The sequence below is a fragment of the Leucoraja erinacea genome, chromosome 8 (assembly GCF_028641065.1).
Source record: "Leucoraja erinacea ecotype New England chromosome 8, Leri_hhj_1, whole genome shotgun sequence".
Classification (NCBI taxonomy): domain Eukaryota; kingdom Metazoa; phylum Chordata; class Chondrichthyes; order Rajiformes; family Rajidae; genus Leucoraja; species Leucoraja erinaceus.
Window position 1 is genome coordinate 74,591,321 of NC_073384.1, and position 23,836 is coordinate 74,615,156.

A 23,836-nucleotide genomic window follows, 5' to 3' on the forward strand; every position below is an offset into this window, starting at 1 on the left:
TCCTGAGTTAAGCACGACTCAAAGCTCAACTACCGAGATGCTTCACTCCTGGGACGTGTGGGAGGTGGGAAAAAAAGTGTGTGCAATAAACACAATTGAATAAACTGCTCATTATGCTTTTATCTTTTGTTGGGAGCTTTCTACAAAGTCAGCGACGAGCACTTTTCAGAGATCAAGCTATCTTTGTGAGTTTTCAGAAGGAAAAAGTATTAAAATACCATGGTCATTTTCCTGCATGTTTTTCCTGACCCTGCAAGAATAGAATCTGAATCTAATGCTAATTGGCCCTCGGTCATCGTGCTCTGAAGCTACTGAATTATATAATTAACCTTTTTTTTTAAACACACAAATTCTTCTAATTCTGCCTTCCGAACTTGCATCAATATTTACAGTTGACATTTAGAGAAGAAATAACAATGAATGGGGTTAAGTATTGACACATTATTGCAATTTATTGATTTTCATAGAGTTGAATGAAGGATGGTCAACTTTCTTCAGCACACAGAGATCAAGAATACCAAACTAAATGCTGAAATCCAAAGCTCACTTTCAGATGTAGGTAATATCTTGTATATTAATGTTTAATTTACATATTTTGAGAACATTGTAACTTCAAATGATTACCCCTCTTGCACTCAATCTGATAAATATTGATATTTTAATCTCAGATTTTGACTACATCTATGGAATAAGTTGGTGTTACAGTAAACATGGTCTCATTGCTATTGGCCACAATTGTTTATTTCTAGGCATAAAACACAATCGATTGGATTTATGAATTTTACATTAACTGATACATGTTAGTTGTATCAACCTAAAGCAATGGGTTTAAGCCACTGCTAATATATTAGTCATAATCCATAAAGTAATTATAGCATAACTTAATTAATCAATTTCCTTAAGTAGTCTAAAGAGTTGATGTTGTGAAACCATGCTTGGAGGATTTGTTTTAACTTCTTGGAATCTCAGTTCTTGGAATCATTCCTCAGTTACATAATTTGTCCAGAGGCTGCTGATACGTTTAGCTACCTGGGGGAAGAAAGTATATGTATTAAACACAATTGGCTAAACAGTTATTTTACTTTATGTTGGGAACTTTATTCAAGGTCAGTGACAAGCACTTTTCAAAGATCAACCCATCTATGGTGTGAGCTTTGAGGAAGGTAGGGGAAAAGTACCAACAGGCCATTCTCGTTTTCTGACATGGTTTTCCTGACTCTGCAAGATTGAAATCCCAATTTGGTCCGATGCTCAGTGACTGGGTGAAATTATGCCCTGGTGTTTATTAGCAAACTGCTGGAGGAACTAATTGTTCTTCAGAGATGCTGCCTGACATGCTGAGTTACTCCAGCTTATTGTCTATCTGCTGGACGAACTCGGTGGGTGTAGCTACATTAGTGGAGAGAAAGGATTTTTGATGTTTCTGGTTTGACAATTCCTTTCCTCCCCATCGATGCTGCTCAACCTGCTGAGTTCCTCTAGCAGTTTATATGTTTTTATTTCTCTCTCCCGATTCCAGAATGTCCATGCTCTGGAGTTACCCGTCTGACAAAAAAGACTAGGACATTGTCGTAGATGAGTACCATCAGCTTGCTAATTAAAATGAGCCTTTTAAGAATGATTCTCCCAGCAGGCTATTCCTGAATCGTTATGTTAGCAGAACAAGTATCACCCAGAAATCTTCATGGATATTTGAAATGTATAATTTAAATATTTTATATTTGGCATTCTTCATCAATAGAATTTTGTCCATTGTTTAGTAATACACTTACCACAATATTGCTCTTTGGGAGAATGTCTTCAATGTTCAAGGGTACAAAACAGCTCGCCGGGTTTTCAGTATTCTGATTCCGGCCTTGTGGTTCAAGATATTTACTTACAATTCTGTGGGTAAAAGTTACAAGACAAAGAATGGCAGAATGAACTTTGGTTTCCTAAAGCACATATGAGACACGAGTGAAGACACCAGCAGTGCCCTGCAGATATGAAGATGACCCCACTCATTTGATAGACTCTTATCTACAAAGTGGACTTTTGCACGGGCTACCTGCACTCGTGTGCCTGAACCTGAACTGTGCCAGAAAGTGGCGGGATTCTTGAATTACCTTTGTAATATGTGACTGTTATCTCTGTATTTGCAATGGCAGAAGCCTGTTATGGCAATACGAGTTCAATATTGTCGATATTCCTGATTACTGTAAACGGATGACTGTCAATCTCAAATTAAATATCCACACTGTGCTGACATTGTCTTTCTGTCTATGCTATTACACGCCCATCGAGCAATTTCAACTGGACGAAGAAATGTGACTCACCATCCTGCAATCCAAGTTGTTAATAAATGCAGAGGCCCATACGCACATTATCAATGTTTATACATTGTGTCACTTTGCAGGGGTATCACTGGGCTAATACACTACTTGACGTGAGTCTCAAAGTTTGATCATATAAAAACCAGGCTGCCGGCAGTGTGGTGTTGCCCTTTTGGAGACATTCAACAAATGTTATTTAACTTGTGCTCAAAATGACAGCCCATATTCCTCTTGTGTGTTTTTCTTCTTAAACCACCTAAAGGTATAATGAGAGCTCCATATTCCGTTCCGGATTCATGCTGAGTTGTGAAAGGAAAGGTGAAGGTTGGTTCACTTACTCTGCTTTCATTTCCTCAGATGCATCCTGATCGTGAGACTCAAAACTCTTTGGATTTGGCTTCTCACAGATGTCAAGTTCATTGCGAGATGGAAACGAGTTACTTCTTTTCCTTCTACTTTGGATTTCTTTTTCTGTTATATAATTCTCATGACAAAACACCTGGAACAAAGATAGTTTTTTCTGAGTGGTGTTGGAATATGACCTTTACAACAGCATTAATGACCAATAAATACATGTTTCTCTTTAATGGTTCTAAGCATTGTGTTGATGGATATTTGATTGTTTTTCATGAATGCATCACCGAATGCTCAGACATAACAAAGTATTTTTTCTGGGGAATGTGCTGTGCAGAAAATATAGAATTTGAGAACGTGTCAATTTCATGCTAATCTGATAACCAAATTAGCCCTTCATTTCCAGGGAGTTTTTTTAGGACACTAGTATAGATAAAATGTCAAGATTTTCAGGTGACACTATTACAGAATGTTGGGCTGGATGGTGATGGAAGAAATATAAAGGTTTGGACATAAACTGGGGGACTAGAGTTTTAAATGGCAATTGAATTTGACTGTAGCTAAGATGATGCATTGTAGATATTGGAATAAGCAGACTACCTAGTAAGACGGATCTTGAGATACATATTTACAAATCAATGGAGGTATCTTAACAAGGCCATCACAAATGCAAACAAAGGATAAAAGAGCGTGGTAAAATAAGCAGCATTTTGAAGAAGCAGAGGGGAGGAAGCAAGGTAGAAGGAATCTGCGAGGCAATTCCAGTGAAAGAGAAATAAAGATAAATCAATAATTCTGGAGATTTGAGGGGGAAAATGGATGAGAACTGTCATGTTTTAAGTACCAGAAAGCGGCAGGTCTGCCAGCTTTAGTTTAGTTCAGAGAGATTGAGAGCTAAAGGGAGCGAGGTTGTGTAGGCTGGGTCTCTATTCCTTGGAGCGCAGGAAGATGAGGGGTGATCTTATAGAGGTGTACAACATCATGAGAGGAATAGATCGGGTAGATGCACAGTCTTTTGCCCAGAGTAGAGGAATCGAGGACTAGAGGACATAGGTTCATGGTTCAAGAGGAAAAGATTTAATAGGAATCTGAGGGGCAACTTTTTCACACAAAGGGTGGTGGGTGTATGGAACAAGCTGCCATATGAGGTAGTTGTGGCTGGGACTATCACAACGTTTAAGAAACGGTTTAGACAGGGACATGGATAGGACAGGTTTGGAGGGATATGGACCAAGCGCAAGCAGATGGGACTAGTGTAGCTGGGACTTAATAATAATAATATCTTTTATTGTCATTGCACATCAGTGCAACGCAATTTAGTATGCAGCTTCCAACCGGTGTCAAAAAAATAATAAATAAATAAACTGCGACGTGACCATCTGAGGGAGACAGTCCAGGGGGGGGTGGGGGAGCACTCAGCAGGGCCGGTTCAGAGCCGCTAGAGCTCTGGGAATTAAGCTGTTTCTGAGTCTGGAGGTTTGGGCGTAGAAGGCCTTGTAACGTCTGCCGGAGGGAAGTAGTTCGAACAGTCCATTACAAGGGTGTGATGAGCCTTTATGGATGCTGACGGCCTTCCTGAGGCACTGTGTGTGGTAGATGCCCTCCAAGGCTGGTAGCTCTGTCCCAATAATCCTCTGCGTTCTGTGGACGACGCGCTGAAGAGCTCTCCTCTCCGCCTCCGTGCAGCTGAGATACCACACAGAGATGCCATACGTTAATATGCTCTCTGTGGTGCAGCGGTAGAAGGTTGTCAGCAGTTGTTGGGGCAGACCAGGCTTTTTTAATGTCCTCAGGAAGAACAGTCATTGCTGTGCCTTCTTGACCAGCACAGCGGTGTTGGTGGACCATGTGAGGTCCTCTGAAATGTGAGTGCCCAGAAACTTAAAGCTGGACACTCTCTCCACACTTTCCCCGTAGATGGAGATTGGGGCGTATTCTCCATTGTGGGACCTCCTGAAGTCAATAATCAGCTTCTTGGTCTTGGAGGTGTTTAGTGACAAGTTGTTACGTGTGCACCAGTCCGCCAGGTTCTGCACCTCCGCTCTGTATTTTGTTTCATCACCGTTGGTGATCAGCCCAATCACTGTTGTGTCGTCTGCAAACTTCACGATGGTGTTGGTGTCGAATGCAGGAACACAGTCGTGAGTGAAGAGGGAGTAGAGCATGGGGCTTAGTACACAGCCCTGTGGTGTGCCGGTGCTCAGGGTGATAGTGGAGGACAGGTGCGGGCCCAGTCTCACTGCCTGCGGTCGCTCCGTCAGAAAATTCAGGATCCAATCGCATATCGGCGAGCTGAGGCCTAGCTGGTGGAGTTTGGTGGTGAGCTTGGTGGGGATGACCGTATTGAATGCAGAGCTATAGTCAATGAAGAGCATCCTCACGTACGTGCCCTGTGTCCAGGTGAGCCAGGGAGATGGCATCCTCTGTTGATCTATTTGCCCTGTATGCAAATTGATGAGAGTCCAGTGAGGCAGGGATGCTGGATTTGATGTGGGAGAGGACCAGCCTTTCGAAGCACTTCATGGGTATTGCAGTTAGGGCAACCGGGCGGTAGTCGTTCAGGTTGGTGAGTTTGGACTTTTTCGGCACCGGCACTATGGTGGCTGTTTTCAGGCACTTGGGGACCGTTGCCAGAGATAGAGACAGATTGAAGATTCTCGTGAATACCTCTGCCAGCTGTACAGCACAGTCCTTTAGTACCCTTCCCTGGACTCCATCCGGGCCTGCAGCCTTGCGTGGATTGATCCTACGCAGGGCGCACTGTACCTCCTGAGTGCTCAGTGTTAAGGCCTGTCCCTCCGCCATGGTCGGGGTTATTCCACTCCTGGTGGTGTTGCCAGTTTCGAACCGGGCAAAGAAGGTGTTTAGTTCGTTGGCCAGTGTGATATCACCGTGGGGGCAGGCGGTATTGAAGTGGACTTCCACCCTTTGCCTGTGGATGTCTTTAGCCTTTTTTATGCCTTTGTTCAGGTTCGACCTGGCCGCACTGTAGGCAGAAGTGTCCCTGGATTTAAAGGCATTGTTGTGTGCCCTTAGCAGATCCTGAACCTCCTTGTTCATCCAGGGTTTCCGGTTTGGGAACATCTTTATTTGCTTGTCCACTGTGACAGTCTCCACACAGCAGTTGATGTAGGAGAGCACAGTGGATGTGTACTCCTCCAAGTCTACCTCTGTACCACTGGTAGCCTGTTGTGCAAACAGGTCCCAGTCGGTGCGATCAAAGCAGTCCTGGAGTTGTAGGGTGGCGTCCTCGGGCCATATTTTGACCGTCCTTATTGCAGGTTTGGTCTTGCGGATGAGGGGTTTGTATGCAGGCAGTAGAAACAGTGAGAGGTGATCGGATTGTCCCAGGGATGGGCAGGGGAGAGCTCTGTAAGCGTCCTTGATGTTGGTGTACACTTTATCCAGCGTGTTTGAGCCCCTGGTAGGGCACTGGTGGTGGAATTTGCGGAGTGCGGCTCGTAGGTCGACCTGGTTAAAGTCCCCTGCAACAATGAGGGCACCGTCGTGGTGAGCATCCTGCTGCTTACTGATGGCCGAGTGCAGCTGTGCTAGTGGGATGTATATGGCCATGATGATAAACACAGTAAACTCCCGAGGCAGGTAAAACGGCCTACATTTAATCACTAGGTATTCCAGGTCTGGGGAACAGTAGCTCTCTACTGCAGTGTGGTTGGTGCACCAGTCATTGTTGATGTAGATACAGAGCCCACCACCCTTGCTTTTACCGGAATCCTTTGTTCTATCAGCACGATGCAGTGTTGGTTAGGTCCACAGCCCCGTGGAACCAGCGCGCTGAGCCAGGTCTCTGTGAAGATCAGCACACAGCAGTCTTTCAGGGATCGCTGGGTGTTGATCCAGAGCCTTACCTCATCCAACTTGTTGGTGAGTGACCGGCCATTTGCGAGAAAGACGCTTGGAAGCGATGGTCTTTGTGGAGCCCTCCATAGCCTGTCCTGCACCCCCGCTCGCCTTCCACGCTTCTGCTTTCGTTCCCGGCGCTCGCTCCATCTCCTCCCCTCCGGAGGCCATGTTGGCCAGTGTGGGCAAGTTGGGCCGAGGGAACTGTTTCCACACTGTATCACTCTATGACTCTAAGCAGCTCAACATAATACCAGAAATGTAGTCAACCTGGTTGAAGCCCCATCTACCACCCTAAACATTCATTGCCCATCCCATGGTTACACTGGAGATGCGGTGTATGTTGTCTACAAAACCAAATGCATGTGGGCACCAAATGTCATTACCTGCTGAGGTTCTACTTGTCCCTGGTGTTGGGTTAATTGGGCCTGGCTCTGATGCCGTGCAATGTGCAAGTCAGTTGGACATTGCCGCACCACCTGTCTTTGTGCAAAAGTTCTTCCGGACCAACACCGTTGACCATCAGTCCACCGGGCAGTGGTTGAGGCAGGTACTATCGCAACGTTTAAGAAACATTTAGAGATGGATACATGGTACATGGATAGGATAGGTTTAGAGGAATATGGGGCAAACACAGGCTGGTGGGATTAGTGTAGATGAGATATGTTTGTCAGTCTGGGCAAGTTGAGCTGATGGGCCTGTTTCCACGCTATATGACTCTGTTACTCTGGGGCTCACTGAAGCTTAGTGCAGCCAACGCCAAGGCTCTGTGGGGGAGGACCACACTTTAGGGTCCTTCTGCTATTGATCATTGTGGGGCAGAGACCGGTGGAAACACCTCTCAAACAAGGGGAGGGATATCACCCCAGTGGGCAATATGAGTGTTTCAAGATAGCTGCGTACGCTACTGAGTGGGGCACTGTTGAATGTATAGACACTGAGAATGTCTAAAGTGTTTATGCAAAGTTTTTGTTTTGCACAGATTTTATATTCAGAATAAAGTTGAATTTTGGAAATAAAAAGCTCTTGAAAAAACAATGCAAAGAACAATGCTAATCCTCACATTCATAAACAACTTTTAAAAGCGATAATATAAAAGCAATTAAAAATCTACATATTTTGAAGTTTAACATGATGAAGATTAAGAAATATTCTGGGGGAGTTAAGACTATTTTTGCACAAGGAAAGCTTATAAAAAAAGCAATAAAAAGTATTTCTAAAAGTCTTATGTGTAGGAAGGAACTGCCTAACCTGCTGTTACTCTTGCATTTTGTGTCTAAAAGGCATCTTCTTGTGTATGGCATGCACAGCTTAAAGTTGTAGGACAACTTGTTCTATTTGATCTTATTTGATTGTGTGCGCCGGGTTGATTGCATTCGTCTAAACAGGGCGGACCACATGAAGGTTGCAATCTTCCACCTCACTAAAATACATGATAGTTTAAAAATACCTTGTCCAGGGTTCTCGTTGCTATTCCCTTTTCAAATTAAGGACAACAGACTAGTTGCATTCCCTCCTACCATAGTATGATTCAATGGCAGGTTTTGTTGTAAATGGAAAGCATTTTTCCAGTTCCCACTGCCGCGATGTGTACAGATTCCCAGCAGCAAAGCACAGACAATGTTGGGACTTTTATGTGTGCTAATATACAGGGTGATATGAGATAAGGCATAATGACGTAAGGCTCTAAAACTAATGACAAAGGTTGTTCCCACATGTGTAAGTATATCACCATGTCCCAAATACAAGATTGCCATCGATAAATCCCGTAGATAGTTCAAGAGATATTGTTTTACTCAGAGAATATATAATATAAAATTTGCTACCAAATACAGCATTTGATATATTAGACACAAAAAGCTGGGGTAACTCAGCGGGTCAGGCAGAATCTCTGGAGAAAAAGAATAGGTGACATTTCGAGTTGAGACCCTTCTTCAGGCTGAAGAAGGTCTAAATTTAAGGTCATGCCCGGAGGAGGTAGTTGAGGCTGGGACTATCCCTTCGTTTAAGGAACAGTTAGACAGGTACATGGACAGGACAGGCTTGGAGGGATATGGACTAAGCACAGGCAAGTGGGACTAGTGTAGGTGGGACACTTTCATTTCACTGCACATCTCGTATGTGTATGTGACAAATAAACTTGACTTGACTTGACTTGACATTGTTGGCCGGTGTGGGCGAGTTGGGCCAAAGGGCCTGTTGCACACTGTATCACTCTATGACCCGAAACATCACCTATTCTTAGGGGAAAATAGGGAAAATATTATTATCTATTGTTTTAAAGATTTATTAGCTCATTATTATACTTAACATTTTACAGAATAAAAATTGTTGAAAGTTGCAAATGAAATCTGACGTTGCAATGATTAGATAATGGTCAATAATCAGCATTAGTATGTAGAGCTGTGTTATTTGTGGTCATGTAATTAACATAGAACAATTAGTTAGTGATAAGATCACTGTTCACAGCTCCATTTCAATTGCCATGGCACAGACAGCCATTATTAATGGTTTAATGCAAATGAAATATATATCTGAGTGTTATGGGTGTGGATGTGATCAGACAATGTACTTTAATTACTTACAAAATCTTGAACAGTGGGCTCTTTGAACTCTGCGAAGTGGCCACTCCTCTTAAGCAGTCTGCTCAATATAGCACCAAACAGAGAAAAGCAAATGTGAAGTAAAACTGAGGTGGCCATCACTTACTGAGCAGAAATGTGACAGAAATCATAATCAGTTAACCAAGGGTTTCTGATGCTTATGTATTGAATTTCCTTTAAGTTGCACTGTCTTGGCCATTTAAAACTTACCGTCAGCTATGGACAACTTTTATATAACAACTTTTAGAGATTTATAATGCACTTTAAACATTGCAAAGCAAATGCAAACAATCTGGTAGGCGTCAGTTTAATCTTGCTTTTTTTTATGTGTGGCATAGCTTAGATTAAAACATTCTGATGAATTAAAAATGCAAAACCAACATACACTTTGCACTAAAATGAATGACAAAAAATAGAAATGCATGATGTAAAACACAAGAATCTATATTTACTTTGTAACTCTACACTTATCTAACATTTTTGATTATGTGAAGATACAAAGACACTTTGAAGGAGTGTAATCAAACAACTATTGACACCAAATGAAGGAAAACATCATGTGTAGGAAGGAACTGCAGATGCTGGTTTAAACCGAAGATAGACACAAAAAGCTGGAGTAACTCAGGCAGCATCTCTGGAGAAAAGGAATACGTGACGTTTCGAGTCGAGACCCTTCTTCGGGCTCATGATGTTGGTGTGAATTGTGGGTGGTGGGAATGAATGGAGCTGCTGGTGTTCAGCCGGTGCTACTGAACTAAGTCCGCAATTTTTGTGCCAACAGGATTTAATGAGAGATTTGTGAAGTTGCATCTGTCAGCTTGTCAGAGTCTGGTGCAGGATCTGAAACCACACGGACTTAAATAGGAATCATAAGACACGGATTTGGGAAGCAAGTACTATTTAAAAAAAAATCCATTTATATTTTCATTTTATTTCTGTGTTTAACAATTTAACTCAATTCATAGGCTGACACAGTGTGGAAACAGGCCCTTCAGCCCAACTTGCCCACACTAGTCAACATGTCCCAGCTACACTAGTCCCACCTGCCTGCATTTGGTCCATATCCCTCCAAACCTGTCCTATCCATGTACCTGTCTAAGGTACACAAAAATGCTGGAGAAACTCAGCGGGTGCAGCAGCATCTATGGAACGAAGGAAATAGGCGACGTTTCGGGCCGAAACCCTTCTTCTGTCTAACTGTTTCTTAAATGTTGGGATAGTCCCTGCATCAATTACCTCCTCTGGCAGCTTGTTCCATACACCCACCACCCTTTGTGTGAAAAAGTTACCCCTCAGGTTCTTATAAAATCTTATCCCCTTCACCTTAAACCTATGTTCTCTGGCCCTCGATTCCCCTACGCTGGGCAAGAGGTTCTGTGCGTCAACCCGATCTATTCTTCTCATGATCTTATACACCTCTATAAGATCACTCCGCATCCAAATATTTGTTGGAGACAATTAAAATCTGCACGTACAAAATTAACTTTTTTTTAAAGGACTACAAAAGTTTCGGAATCGTAATGGAAAGCATTTTTTAATCTAAGTACTTCTCACTGAAGATGTTACTAAGTATTTTTTTAACATTCTGTGATTTTTATTGCTAAACAATATATAGAATTGCATTTTAGCAATTTTATAGCATTGCTTACTGCAAAAATCAAAAACTCACCTCATATAACAAGGTACAACATTTTCATGGTATTTTACAGTGGTAATGGTCCCAAAGCAGTGCCCCTTGTGGAAGGACAAAGTATCACGGATAACATCTAGAGGATTCAACCTCACATATACCGACTCCAGCAGCTGCTGTCAGTTTTGCAAAGTAATTACCATGATGACTGAGGCCTCCCAAAATCATTACAGTCCCAAAATACAACCTATTATCTTTGAGCTAATGACATACGACAACTCGTGAAATTACATTACATTTTACTTCCACCATCGGCTCTGACGTCCCTTCCATCGAGGGGATCTATCGCAGTCGCTGCCTCAAAAAGGCTGGCAGCATCATCAAGGACCCACACCATCCTGGCCACACACTCATCTCCCCGCTACCTTCAGGTAGAAGGTACAGGAGCCTGAAGACTGCAACGTAACGTTCAGGTTCAGAAATAGCTACTTCCCCACAGCCATCATGCTATTGAACTCAACTCAAACAAAACTCTGAACATTAATAGCCCATTATCTGTTTATTTGCACTTTATCTGTATTATTTATTCATGTGTGTATATATTTATACAATGGTATATGGACACACTGATCTGCTCTGTATTCATGCCTCCTATATTCTGTTGTGCTACAGCAATACAAGAATTTCATTGTCCTATCTGGGACACATGACAATAAACTCTCTTGAATCTTGAATCAATTAAAATCTCAAATAAAATGGGCACAACTCTGGGATTTGGGTATCTGAACAGATGATTCTCTTGACACAGAATTAAAGGACCCTTAACGTAAGGAACTGGTGAATAAATTGACATCAAATGGAATGTTGGTCAGCTTGATTCACTTCAACAAAGCCTACATTTACATTTCAGTCAGTAGAACAAACTTTCTTCTGTATTGTCATTTCCATGTCCTTCAACTGATAAAAGGGAATGGGAAAATGACCTTGGCTCTAATTATTACAACAAAGGATGCATTTCTCTTTTAAAGCCAAACAACTAGCTTGGTCCAATTCAAATGCTAATAAAGAGTGAACTGAATTGGTGGCTGGCTTTCTCTCGCAGACGGGGAAATTCCATTTTACTGAGACCCATTCATACACGTGGCTACAGGATATATAGTAGAGTTTCACCATCAAGTACTGGCAGTGTTTATTTAAAAACACAAACCAAATCAACTTCTGTTGAAGATTGTGTCACAATTCATTGCACATGGAAGATAGAAACAAAATGCTGGAGTAACAGGGACAGGCAGCATCTCTGGATAGTAGGAATGGGTGATGTTTCAGGCATTCCTTCTCTCTAGAGATGCTGCCTGTCCCGCTGAGTTACTCCAGCATTGTCTATCTTCGGTGTAAGCCAGCATCTGCAGTCCCTTCCTACACATTTTGTTGCACATGGAGACTAGAATACCGAATTATCTTTAAAATTAAAATAAAGACTCACAAATTATCAGTTCAGTTCAGTTTAGTTGATTGTCACATGTACTGAGAAACAGTAAAAAGCTTTTGTAGCGTGCTAACCCAGTCAGCAGAAAGACAATACATGATTACAATCGATCCATTAACAGTGGATAGATACATGATAAGGGAATGATGTTTAGTGCAAGGTAAAGCCAGCAAAGTCCAATCAAGGATAGTCCGATCAAAGATTCCATACACTTTCCAGATCTCACCATCTCCATCGCAGGTAACAGACTACTAACCGACATACACTACAAACCCACTGATTCTCATTGGCTATCTGGACTACATTTCTTCCCACCTTGTTTCCTGTATGCCCACCTTCGATTTTTCCAGCATCTGCAGTTATTTCTTAAAGGATAGTCCAAGGATCACCAAAGAGGTAGATAGCAGTTCAACATTTATTATTTACCATTTAACAAACACAATAACATCAGATCTAATATGGCCCATTTATATTTTCCATCATAAGTAATTTAGGATTTTATTTCAGAAAAAAGAAAATCAGTGACTCACCGTTGGGATATCGCCACATTAGCAATGGAGCGATTGTACATCTGGTAAAGCACGTCAAATTGCACCTCTTCATGATGAGGAGCCTCCTGCATTTGTTTAAGGTTTTTCACCTGGTAATCACAATGAATATGAAAAAATAAAGAAGCATCCATTTTGTGTCACTATTACGTATAATCTCAAAATTAAAAATAACCAATTATACTATAAAATTGTACAGATGCTGATTAAAATAGTTAAGTCCCCATGTGGCATAATTCACCTAGGTAACCATACTGGGGCCCAACCTGTCCTCACATTTCATCCACATATATTCTTTCAGTGTGGGTCACTGGATAGAGACCTGGGAACGCAGGTTGACATCAAGTTCTATTAGGCTATTCACCGCAGCTCAACTGCCACCACAGCTGAGAATGGATGACTCAAAAAATGCTTGAGATGAAACCTGGGAGCTTTCGTGGCCAAGAAAAACCTTTTGTGTAAGTTTAAATATGAAACTGTAATGCTCCCATCTCCATCAATATCCAGACTTGATCATGATCATGAAGGTAGCAGCGAATGTGTTAAAGACTAAATAAACTCATCTGGGTAGAATTTTCTTAATGGCTCCCTGATTTGCTGTGCAGCCTCAAAACAACGCACCACTAAGTGCTGCTATTCTGGAGTTTCTTAATACATAACACAGCTGCAGGATTTCAAAACCACCCTGGTGAGAAATACTGCCGAGAATCTGCTGGGAAAGTCAAATCATTCTTGGCACATCTCATGGCACAGCACCAGATTCAGGGACAGTTTCTTCCCAGCTTTTATCGGGCAACTGAATCATCCTACCACAACCAGAGAGCAGTGCTGAACTAGAATCTACCTCATTGGTGACACTCGGACTATCCTTGACCGGACTTTGCTGGCTTTACCTTGCAATAAACGATATTCCCTTATCATGTATCTATACATTGTAAATGGATCGATTGAAATCATGTATTGTCTTTCTGCTGACTGGTTAGCACGCAACAAAAAGCTTTTCACTGTACCTGGGTACACGCGACAATAAACTAAACTGAACTAAACTAAACTTAACTATTATGAAGAACAAACAGTTTGGGAAGGTGATATCCTGTGAGTAACTATTATCAAACATCATTACATCTTTTGTGTCATTCAGTAGACAAGGAGAACATTCATTCTTGTTTGGAGCACCATACAAATGTGTTAAAAATTAAATCAAATCATCTGGGTTGAATTTTCATTATGGCTCCTTGATTTCCTCTTTCTCTGTACTTTTTAAAAGATGCTGCCTGTCCCGCTGAGTTACTCCAGCATTTTGTGTCTATCTTCAATTTAAACCAGCATCTGCAGTTCTTTCCTACACATCCCTTACCTTGTCTTTGTACCCTCCCATATCTAATTTCCCTCTCCCCTGACTCTCAGTCTGAAGAAGGGTCTCGACCCAAAATATCCCCCATTCCTTCTCTCCAGAGATGCTGCCTGTCCGGCTGAGTTACTCCAGCATTTTGTGTCTTTCTTCAGTGTAAACCAGTTAATTCCTCCCTATACATAAGGCAGATTGAGTTGGATTCTGGGCTGATTTGGCAGGGGTGAGGGAAGAATACTTGTTGGTGAGGCAGTGGTGAAAGGGCCGAATATAGAATTAGCTAACGATAGACTCATAATGCTGGAGTGACTTAGCGGGACAGGCAGCATCTCTGGAGAGAAGGAATGGGTGACGTTTTGAGTTGAGAGCCTTCTTCAGACTGAGAATCAGGGGAGAGGGAAACGAGAGATATGGGTAGGGTGTGAAAATGAGTGATTAAAGGGGTCAAAGATCAAGGAAAATGTAGAATAGAACATTGTTAGCTAAGGAAAGATGACAACTAGGCATAGAAAGTAAAATATAATCAGGACAGTGATACTAGTCAGAGAACTAGGATAGGGGAGTGATGGAGAGAGGGAAAGAAGGGTTACTTGAAGTTAGAGAAGTCCATATTTATACCTCTGAGTTGTATACTGCCCAAGTGAAATATGAGGTGCTGTTCCTCCAATTTGCACTTGGCCTCACTCTGACAGTGGAGGAGGCCCAGGACAGCAAGGTTAATATGGGATTGGGATTTGGCTGACTGTCAATTGAACATCAAGATGTTGATTATAATCTAAGGTGGTAATGATGAGGTCTAGAGTTACTTTAGACAGCCTTTAGCTCAAGCTATCACCTTGGTAAGGAATTGGTAAGGGGGTGAATGCCGGCATAGTCACATGATAGACTTCAATGAAACCCCTTGCCCTGCAAGAATCACAGCATGTTTGAATTGCAGGAACCAAGAGATCTTACTGTTAAAAGCTGTGACTGAGATTGGGTATTTATTATTGCAGGATTATTATATGTTTCTACACTTTTGATATTATAACAGATAAGTAGACCATGATAGACACAAAAAGCTTGAGTAACTCAGTGGGACAGGGCAGCATCTCTGGAAAGAAGGAATGGATGACGTTTCGAGTTGAGACCTTCCTTCAGACTATGATATAGCAGTTATTCTTACAGATGAGGATATTCTCCAGTTCGATTCTCAGTCTCTGCTGAGTCAGCTGATCTGAACCAGGATCGCGGGGTGGGTGATTGCAACCTTCTGGTCCAGTTGTTGCGATAATGCAATCAACTCGTCTCTCATTAAATAGAACAAGTGAGTCAGCTGATCTGCAACCAGGATCACGCGCTGTCTCTCCTCTATGGGTAGATTGTAAATTACAACCACAACACATTCACATTTGGTCCACCCATGTTTTTTGCTTTAAAAAAGATAGAAGTAAGCAATCAACTCGACGTGCACGTGTTGGGAACAAATCATTAAATAGAACAAAAAGTAGGACGCAACTTTAGGCTGTGCACGCCATACGCAAGAAGAAGCCAGGATTGCGGTGGGTACACCACACCTGTCTCTCCTCTGATATTTCATATCATAATCTGTGCTAGGCACTTCTGATTTGGCATCAGCTGAGAACAGACCATTAGCTGAAACTTTAGAGGGTACCTCCGTATTCCAAAGATAGGGAGGAACTGACTAATTTTGAAAAAATATCAAATGGTTCATACACAAAAAACAAAAGATTGTCAATATTTCATAAAAATGTGCTGGGCACTTCTGTTTTGCATCAGCAGAACAGGACCAAGCTGAACAGAGCCTCGATATGTATAGGGAGAACTGCAGGAATGGGTTACACCAAAGTTTGACACAAAATGCTGAAGAACTCAGGTCAGCATCGACGTTTCAGTCGAAGAAGGTCTCGACCCAAAGGTCACCCATTCTCTCCAGAGATGCTTGCAGCCTGTTCCGTTGAGTTACTCCAGCATTTTGTGTCTATCTTCAGTGTAAACTAGCATCTGCAATTCCTTCGTACACACTCAACCTGACGTTTTAACCTCTATTGATTTATTGATCACCAAAATTGCCAAGCTTTCAGATAAGCAAGTCTCAGACGTGCCTGGCCTTTGCAAATCCACCTTTGTTTACAAGAGGAATGAAAGCTACAGTTTCAAACACACAACCAGATCCCATGTTAATTCAAAGCATCATCATTCCCCGGGAATGTGTAGACATTTTCTCTATTAGGTCTGTATAACTTTAAATAACATCAAGAGAATAACCTCAGATTTTCACACCGGTTCACACTAATTGAAATCTCTGATCTGTTACGTACATGGTCTTACCACATGGGATGTTAAAAAGTGTGCTCAATATTCTGCTAAGGCTCAACCAATGACTTCTAAATACTGAACATCGCATCCTTGTTTTATAAACCATGGAATGTGCATCCAAGTCATCTGACACCCCCCCCCCCACATTGAGACATATCAGAATTAGCATTCCCCTGCCCCTCTGCCTTTGGAAATCTACATCCTTTATCGGGATGCATCACAGCTTGGTTTGGGAACAGCTCCATCCAAGACCGCAAGGAATTGCAGCGAATTGTGGGCACAGCCCAGACCTTCACACAAACCAACCTCCCTTCCATTGACTCCATTTATACCTCACGCTGCCTCGGCAAGGCGAGCAGCATCATCAAGGATCAGTCGCACCCTGGCCACTCCCCCTTCTCCCCTCTCCCATCAGGCAAAAGGTATAGAAGTGCGGAAACGCACACCTCCAGATTCAGGGACAGTTTCATCCTAACTGTTATCAGGCAACTGATTCATTCGACCACAACTAGTGAGCAGTGCTGAACTACCATCTACCTCACCAAGCCAATTAACCTACAAACCTGTACGTGGAGTGTAGGAAGAAACCAAAGAACCCGGGACTCTGCCGCTGCATTTGTTGTAGAAACATAGAAAATAGGTGTAGGAGTTGGCCATTCGGCCCTTCGAGCCTGCACCGCCATTCAATATGATCATGGCTGATCATCCAACTCAGTATCCTGTACTTGCCTTCTCTCCATACCCCCTGATCCCTTTAGCCACAAGGGCCACATCTAACTCCCTCTTAAATATAGCCAATGAACTGACCTCAACCACATTCTGTGGCAGAGAATTCCAGAGATTCACCACTCTCTGACTAAAAAATGTTTTTCTCATCTCAGTCCCTTTATCCTTAAACTGTGACCCCTTGTTCTGGACTTCCCCAACATCGGGAACAATCTTCCTGCTTCTAGCCTGTCCAACCCCTTAAGAATTTTGTACGTTTCTATAAGATACCCCCTCAATCTTCTAAATTCTAACGAGTACAGCCAAGTCTATCCAGTCTTTCTTCATATGAAAGTCCTGACATCCCAGGAATCAGTCTGGTGAACCTTCTCTGTACTCCCTCTATGGCAAGAATGTCCTTCCTCAGATTAGGAGACCAAAACTGTACGCAATACTCCAGGTGTGGTCTCACCAAGACCCTGTACAACTGCGGTAATAGTTTTTTTCACACAGAGAGTGGTGAATCTCTGGAACTCTCTGCCGCAGAGGGTAGTTGAGGCCAGCTCATTGGCTATATTTAAGAGAGAGTTAGATGTGGCCCTTGTGGCTAAGGGGATCAGGGGGTATAGAGAGAAGGCAGGTACGGGATACTGAGTTGGATGATCAGCCATGATCATATTGAATGGCGGTGCAGGCTCGAAGGGCCGAATGGCCTACTCCTGCACCTAATTTCTATGTTTCTATGTTAGTAAGGCAACAACTCTACCACTGCGCCACCGTGACTGCCCTGGGTGTTCAGCAAAACGGTGGTCCAGTCTGTCTTATCCTCAGTATTTAGATATACAGTCCTGAATCTCTTTCATCCAGTTTTACTATGAATCTTTCAGAGAGGGCGATATTTTGTGGCCCCAGGGGAGGAGCACAAATTATCTGATGGCTGTCTCCAAGTAAGTGCTAGACCTAAAGAAAGGAATTTACAAGTGGAGGTGACCTAAGTGGCATCCCTAATGTTAATGAAGTCTTCATACAATTGACACCGAGGTGTCTTAGATACTCTCAAGATGAAGAGATGTCTGATTCTCAGGCCCCAAGACTAATTTTATCATGTGTAAGAAAGAGCTGCAGATGCTGGTTTAAATCAAAGATAGACACAAAAAGCTGGAGTAACTCAGCAGGGCAGGCAGCATCTCTGGAGGGAAGGAATGGGTGACGTTTCGGGTCGTGTCTGAAGAAGGGCCTCCACCCGAAAGGTCACCCATTCCTTCTCTCCAGAGATGTTGCCTATCTCGCTGAGTTACTCCAGCTTTTTGTGACTGATTTTATAATGTCGCCTCCACTGTTGACTGAATTTTTTTTCTTAATAGCTGTATTGAGGCAAAAGTTTTGGCTGCTCGAATCAATCTGTGGTTCTCAGACTTCCCTTTGTGCGGTGTCAGTACAAAACCCTGTGCGCTGGCAGTTGCCATAGTCTTAATCTGTTTGGCCTTAACTGCTTTAGCGTGCCATCATTTTGTTGGGATTACCCTCTTAGTGGTGCTGTGTGGAGGAGGTTGGCTAAATGCATGAACTAGAATTAAGACTAGACCTGAAGCAGAGCCTTAAATGTTAAGAGCTGGTTAATACTGAACCAGATCAATTTGAAGGGTGTATAGGAGGGAACTGCAGATGCTGGTTTACACTGAAGATAAACACAAAGTGCTGGAGGAACTCAGCGGGACAGGCAGCATCTCTGGTTAGAATGAATGGGTGACGTTTCGGGTCGAGACCCTTCCTCAGTCTATGTCTGTCTTAGCCAGTCTGAGGAAGGGTCTCATCCCGAAACATCACCCATTCCTTCTCTCCAGAGATGCTGCCTGTCCCACTGAGTTATTCCAGCAGTTTGTGTCTATCTTCAGAACAATTTGAATGTGGTTGTTGGACAGCAATTATGTTAGCACTTGGCTAAGTCATACATTCATCCAACTCATCCATGCCGACCAAAACTCCCATCTAAGCTAAACACATATCCATCTAAACATTTCCTATCCAAGTAGCTATCCAAATATTTTAATGTTATAACAAATTTTTGAGGACAGTGGGGAGAGGGGGGGAGGTGAGGGGGAGGGGGGGGGGGGGGGAGGGGGAGAGAGGAGGGGGAGAGGGGGGGGGGGGGGGAGAGGAGGAGGAGGGGGGGAGAGGAGAGGGGGGAGGGGGGGAGAGAGGGTGAGGGGGGGAGAGAGGAAAGGGGGTGGGGAGAGGAGGGGGGGGGGGGAGGAGGGGGGGGGGGGGGGGGGGGGGGAAGTGGGGAGGGGGGGGGGGGGGGGAGGGGAGGGGGGGGAAACCTAACATTTTAGAACCAAAAAAGACCAAAAAAGACACATTCTGCAAGCATTGTAGAACCAAAAGAGACACTTTTTGCAAATATTTTAGAACCAATAGACACTTTTTGCAAACATTTTAGAACCAATAGACACATTCTGCAAGCGTTTTAGAACTTACGTTTGAGTAAACATGTGTTCAGTGTTATTCACAGTTCAGAGAAACATGACCCTCTGCTTTCCTCCATCTTGACGAGACTATGAGGCACACCACTTCTTGGTTTTATAGTCCCTCCCCCCTGCCGCCAGCAGGGGCAGCAGAAAGAATGGGAAATTTTGTAAAAACATTAATATCTCTGTCATTTTTCATCGACGGGAAAAATCCTCGGCACACATATGGCGGAGGGGGGCTCTGAGCTAGGTGGCCAAAAATGACGGCCGTAGGTGGCGGCGTTCTCTCGGAAATTGCAGCACAGATGGCCAAAACCGGTCAAGAACAGACTTTTAGTAATATAGATATATATACACATAGTCATGCCACCCCCGAGCCAATAGACAATAGACAATAGGTGCAGGAGTAGACCATTCGACCCTTCGAGCCAGCACCGCAACTCACTGTGATCATGGCTGATCATCCACAATCAGGTACACCAGCGAGCCCTTCTTCACCCACCGCAATTTCCAGTTGACGCGGCTGTTGTTGCAACCCCTGGGGAGAGCGCTTACTACAAGCCTCTGCCACCAACATGACCCGCTTAGTAACCCTGGGGCTCCCTACCTTCCCACCTGCTGTGCGTCTTCCTGTCAGCCCGTCACTTTGTCCTCTCCCCGCTCCACTGTCCCCTCCTCCTCCTCCTCCTCCTCCCCTCCTCCTCCTCCCTCCTCCTCCTCTCCTCCCTCCCTCCTCCACAACCCCCCCTTCCCCCCGGCTGCCCCCCTCCTCCTCATTCCCCAGAGTCACCCACCTTGGAAGATGTTGGCTACTGCAGTGGGGAAAGCAGAAGGAGGTGGCGGTGGAGAGACTGAGTGGACAGAGCAATGGGAGAAGCGCTACAAGTTGAACCGCACCAGCAGCAGGTGCACTCGTGGTGAAGGATGGCCCAGCAGTGCAGACAGCAGCATCCGCACCTTGATTCAAGGTGAAACAACACAAAGTGCTGGAGTCATTCAGCAGAGTCAATCAGTCTGAAGAAAGGGCCCGACATCATCTATCCATGTTCTCCAGCGATGCCGCCTGACCCACTGAGTGACTCCAACACTTGGTGTACTTTTGTGTATTAACCAGCATCTGCAGTTCTATGTTTCAACTGCATATAATGATAACACCTTACTTGGTTATGGCGGACAATCTGCAATAACGGACACCATACCCCCCAACAGTATGTATGTATGTATATATGTATGTATGTATGTATGTATGTATGTATGTATGTATGTATGTATATGTGTAGGAAGGAACTGCAGATGCTGGTTTAAACCGAAGATCGACACAAAAAGCTGGAGTACTCAGCGGGATTCTGGAGTAAAGGAATGGGTGACGTTTCGTATTGTGACCCTTCTTCAGATATATGTGTGTGTATGTTTATATATATATATATATATATATATATATATATGTATGAATATATATTCTCTGATTTGACCATTCCTGTGCCTTCATTGATCACTGTTTTTTAATTGAATTCTGGTCCTCGAGACTTGATTCCTGGCATGATATAAAATGCAAGTCTTTCCTTTCTTTAAAATACTCACCAGGAGGTCCTTGCTTCCAGGGCCCGCAGCTATTATCTTTGGATTTCAATTACCACATAATTAGGCTTTGAGTGAAGAACTAAACTAAGCCTCACCCCAAAGCTGCCTTTCAAATTGGGATCTCTGTGAGTTTTAGTCACCTGCACATTTCAACTGGTCAGCAAAATTTACATGGAATCATACGTTTTTCAACTCTTTAGCACATAGTTCAGAACACTGTAACCCCAAAGCCTCCTCGTTTCTTCACGTTATTTATTGTTAGGTGAGGCCATCTGCAGAATAGTTTCCCTACTGGTCAATTTGCTTCTTGAATTAAGATAAGTTTAATCGATAATGTTTTATTATTAATGTTTAATGTTTTATGTGTCATTCCTAACTGTCACTGTATGTCATGTGGAGCATGACATGCAGGCGGAGCATCATGGCAAATTCCTTGTATGTGAATACTTGGGCAATAAACCTATTCATTCATTCATTCAAGATGTAAAACATCAGAAAAAGATTAATTCTTTGTATCCATTATCTTTTTAGAATAGTTCCATGCATTTTCACAAATTTGACAACTTTTCCGATGCCTGCATACCTGTAACTACTGCTGCAGATTCCATACTTTGATGAACAATAAAGCATTCAGAGTTGTTATCTTTGATTCTGAAGAGCCTCGACCCAAAATTATCACCTATTACTTTTCTCCAGAGATGCCGTCCGACCCACTGAGTTACTCCAGCTTTTTGTGTCTATCTCCGGTTTAAACCACCATCTGCAGTTCCTTCCTACGTATTTCCCTATTTTGGATTTTGGGTTAATTTGCCAAACCTGTTATTTCTTGAGCTCATATTTATGCCTTCAAAAATGATTTCGTTGTTTTCAGAAGAAGATCTGAACAAACTCGACCAAATTAATTTATGGTTGTTCTGATCACAGTAATGTTACTGTGTGCACCTCTGCATTTCTTGCTCCGAGCCAACCCACGAGATGCATGCGATGTGAGAAATATTTGTAACAGGGTCCAAACTCGACTTTGCACTAATGATTCCAATAGTCACACTACAAATTCTGAGCACTGAGCTTTGGGTGCAAGGTGTATAGAGCAATGACTGAGGTTAGCCGTGCAGTTGGCGGTATATAGCATTGAGGATGGAGGATTACATGGAGGAGACCACATAGAGTCATAAAGTGATTCAGCGTGGAAATAGGTCCTTCAGCTCAACTTGCCCACACCAGCCAACATGTCCCGGCTACACTAGTCCCTCCTGCCCACATTCGCCACATATCCCTCCAAACCTGTCCTATCCATGTACCTGTCTAACCGTTTCTTAAACGTTGGGATAGTCCCTGCCTCAACTACCTCCTCTGGCAACTTGTTCCATACATCCACCACCTTATGTGTGAAAAAGTTATCCCTCGATTCCTATTAAACCTTTTCCCCGCAAATTAAATCCTTTCATGGATTACAGTCCAGGAGCAAACTGTATCAAGTAGTTTTATCAACTGCTAACTGCGATGAAAAATTGTTTCCAAAGCTGTAAGACTCTATAAATTTATAAAATTGTTTACTAATCAGAGTAGAATGTTTGTGAGAACGCATGAACGTTAAAAGTGCGTTTTTTTAAATAAATAAAATTTAGTGTAAAAATTGCCACATTTGAACAAAATTCTGTAAAAATTACAGCACATGGAACTGGTTCGAAAAAGGTGCCAGAAATGAATGCCAGAAATGAATGCTTATTTCTCTTACGTTAAGGTGGAAAGAATAAACAGTATTTATCTAAAGGGAGACTATTTCTTCATTGGGGCTTGATCTTAAAATTCGTACATTGCATAGAAATCTGGAACAAGAAGGATTTAAAGTATTTCAAGGTATGCATTGAAAGGTTGAAAGAGGTGTAGCACCATGTCTTTGATGCTGTGAGAACAGTTGTTGAGCTTTGTAGTTCCCAGCTCTCTGTATGTGTCACCTCAGTAAAAGTGTATAGTCACTCCCTGGAGCAGGAAGCAGTTTATACTGTAGCGGCCAGCCAGCGTACCTCAGTCTATTGTCTAGACTCTTTCTCCACAATATACTAATTACTATTAGCATGACAAAGACGAGTATGCGTCTGCTTTTCTTTTTCTCTCTTTCATTTTTATCTGCCCGCGCTTTCTACAATCTTGGGAGAGCGCTTACACACTCAGCCACATCTTGCCCGCAGCCAGACGGAATCACGGCAAGCACACCTGTGAGCATCACAACATAATTGAGAGGCTTCCTCAAGGTATTCCTGACTCCGATTGGAATTTGCCACAGTTTGAGCGTTGCGCTGGTCATATTCCAAGGGCTGAGAGATGAGGAAGCACAACCTAGGATGAAGAGGTTCTGCAACTGATATCAATAACCCAAAGAAAAGACATCTTGCAAAATACCATGAAAAAACGCAACATAATATTGCAAAGACAAAATGTGTCCATGTTATATTTTATATGGGTTGACAGGATGACACAGGGTAAATCCAAAATCACCAAAACTACTGTGTGGCAAGGAACTGCGGATGCTGGTTTACACCGAAGGTAGACACAAAATGCTGGAGCAACTCAGCGGAACAGGCTGACACAATCTGAAGAAGGGTTTCAACCCAAAA

General features: G+C 43.0%; 1 protein-coding gene across 1 annotated transcript in view; it reads right to left on the minus strand.

Moving 5' to 3' along the window:
• Positions 1-2,489: 2,489 nt before the first annotated feature.
• Positions 2,490-23,836, minus strand: part of si:ch211-130h14.4 (uncharacterized) — a 118,186-nt gene continuing 96,839 nt past the window's right edge. The window contains exons 9-11 of the mRNA XM_055639991.1: positions 12,777-12,886; positions 9,113-9,170; positions 2,490-2,811 (exon numbers count right to left, since the gene is read on the minus strand). Coding sequence (XP_055495966.1) covers positions 2,647-2,811; positions 9,113-9,170; positions 12,777-12,886 — 333 coding nt within the window. The 3' untranslated portion in view covers positions 2,490-2,646. The remainder of the gene's footprint in view (positions 2,812-9,112; positions 9,171-12,776; positions 12,887-23,836) is intronic.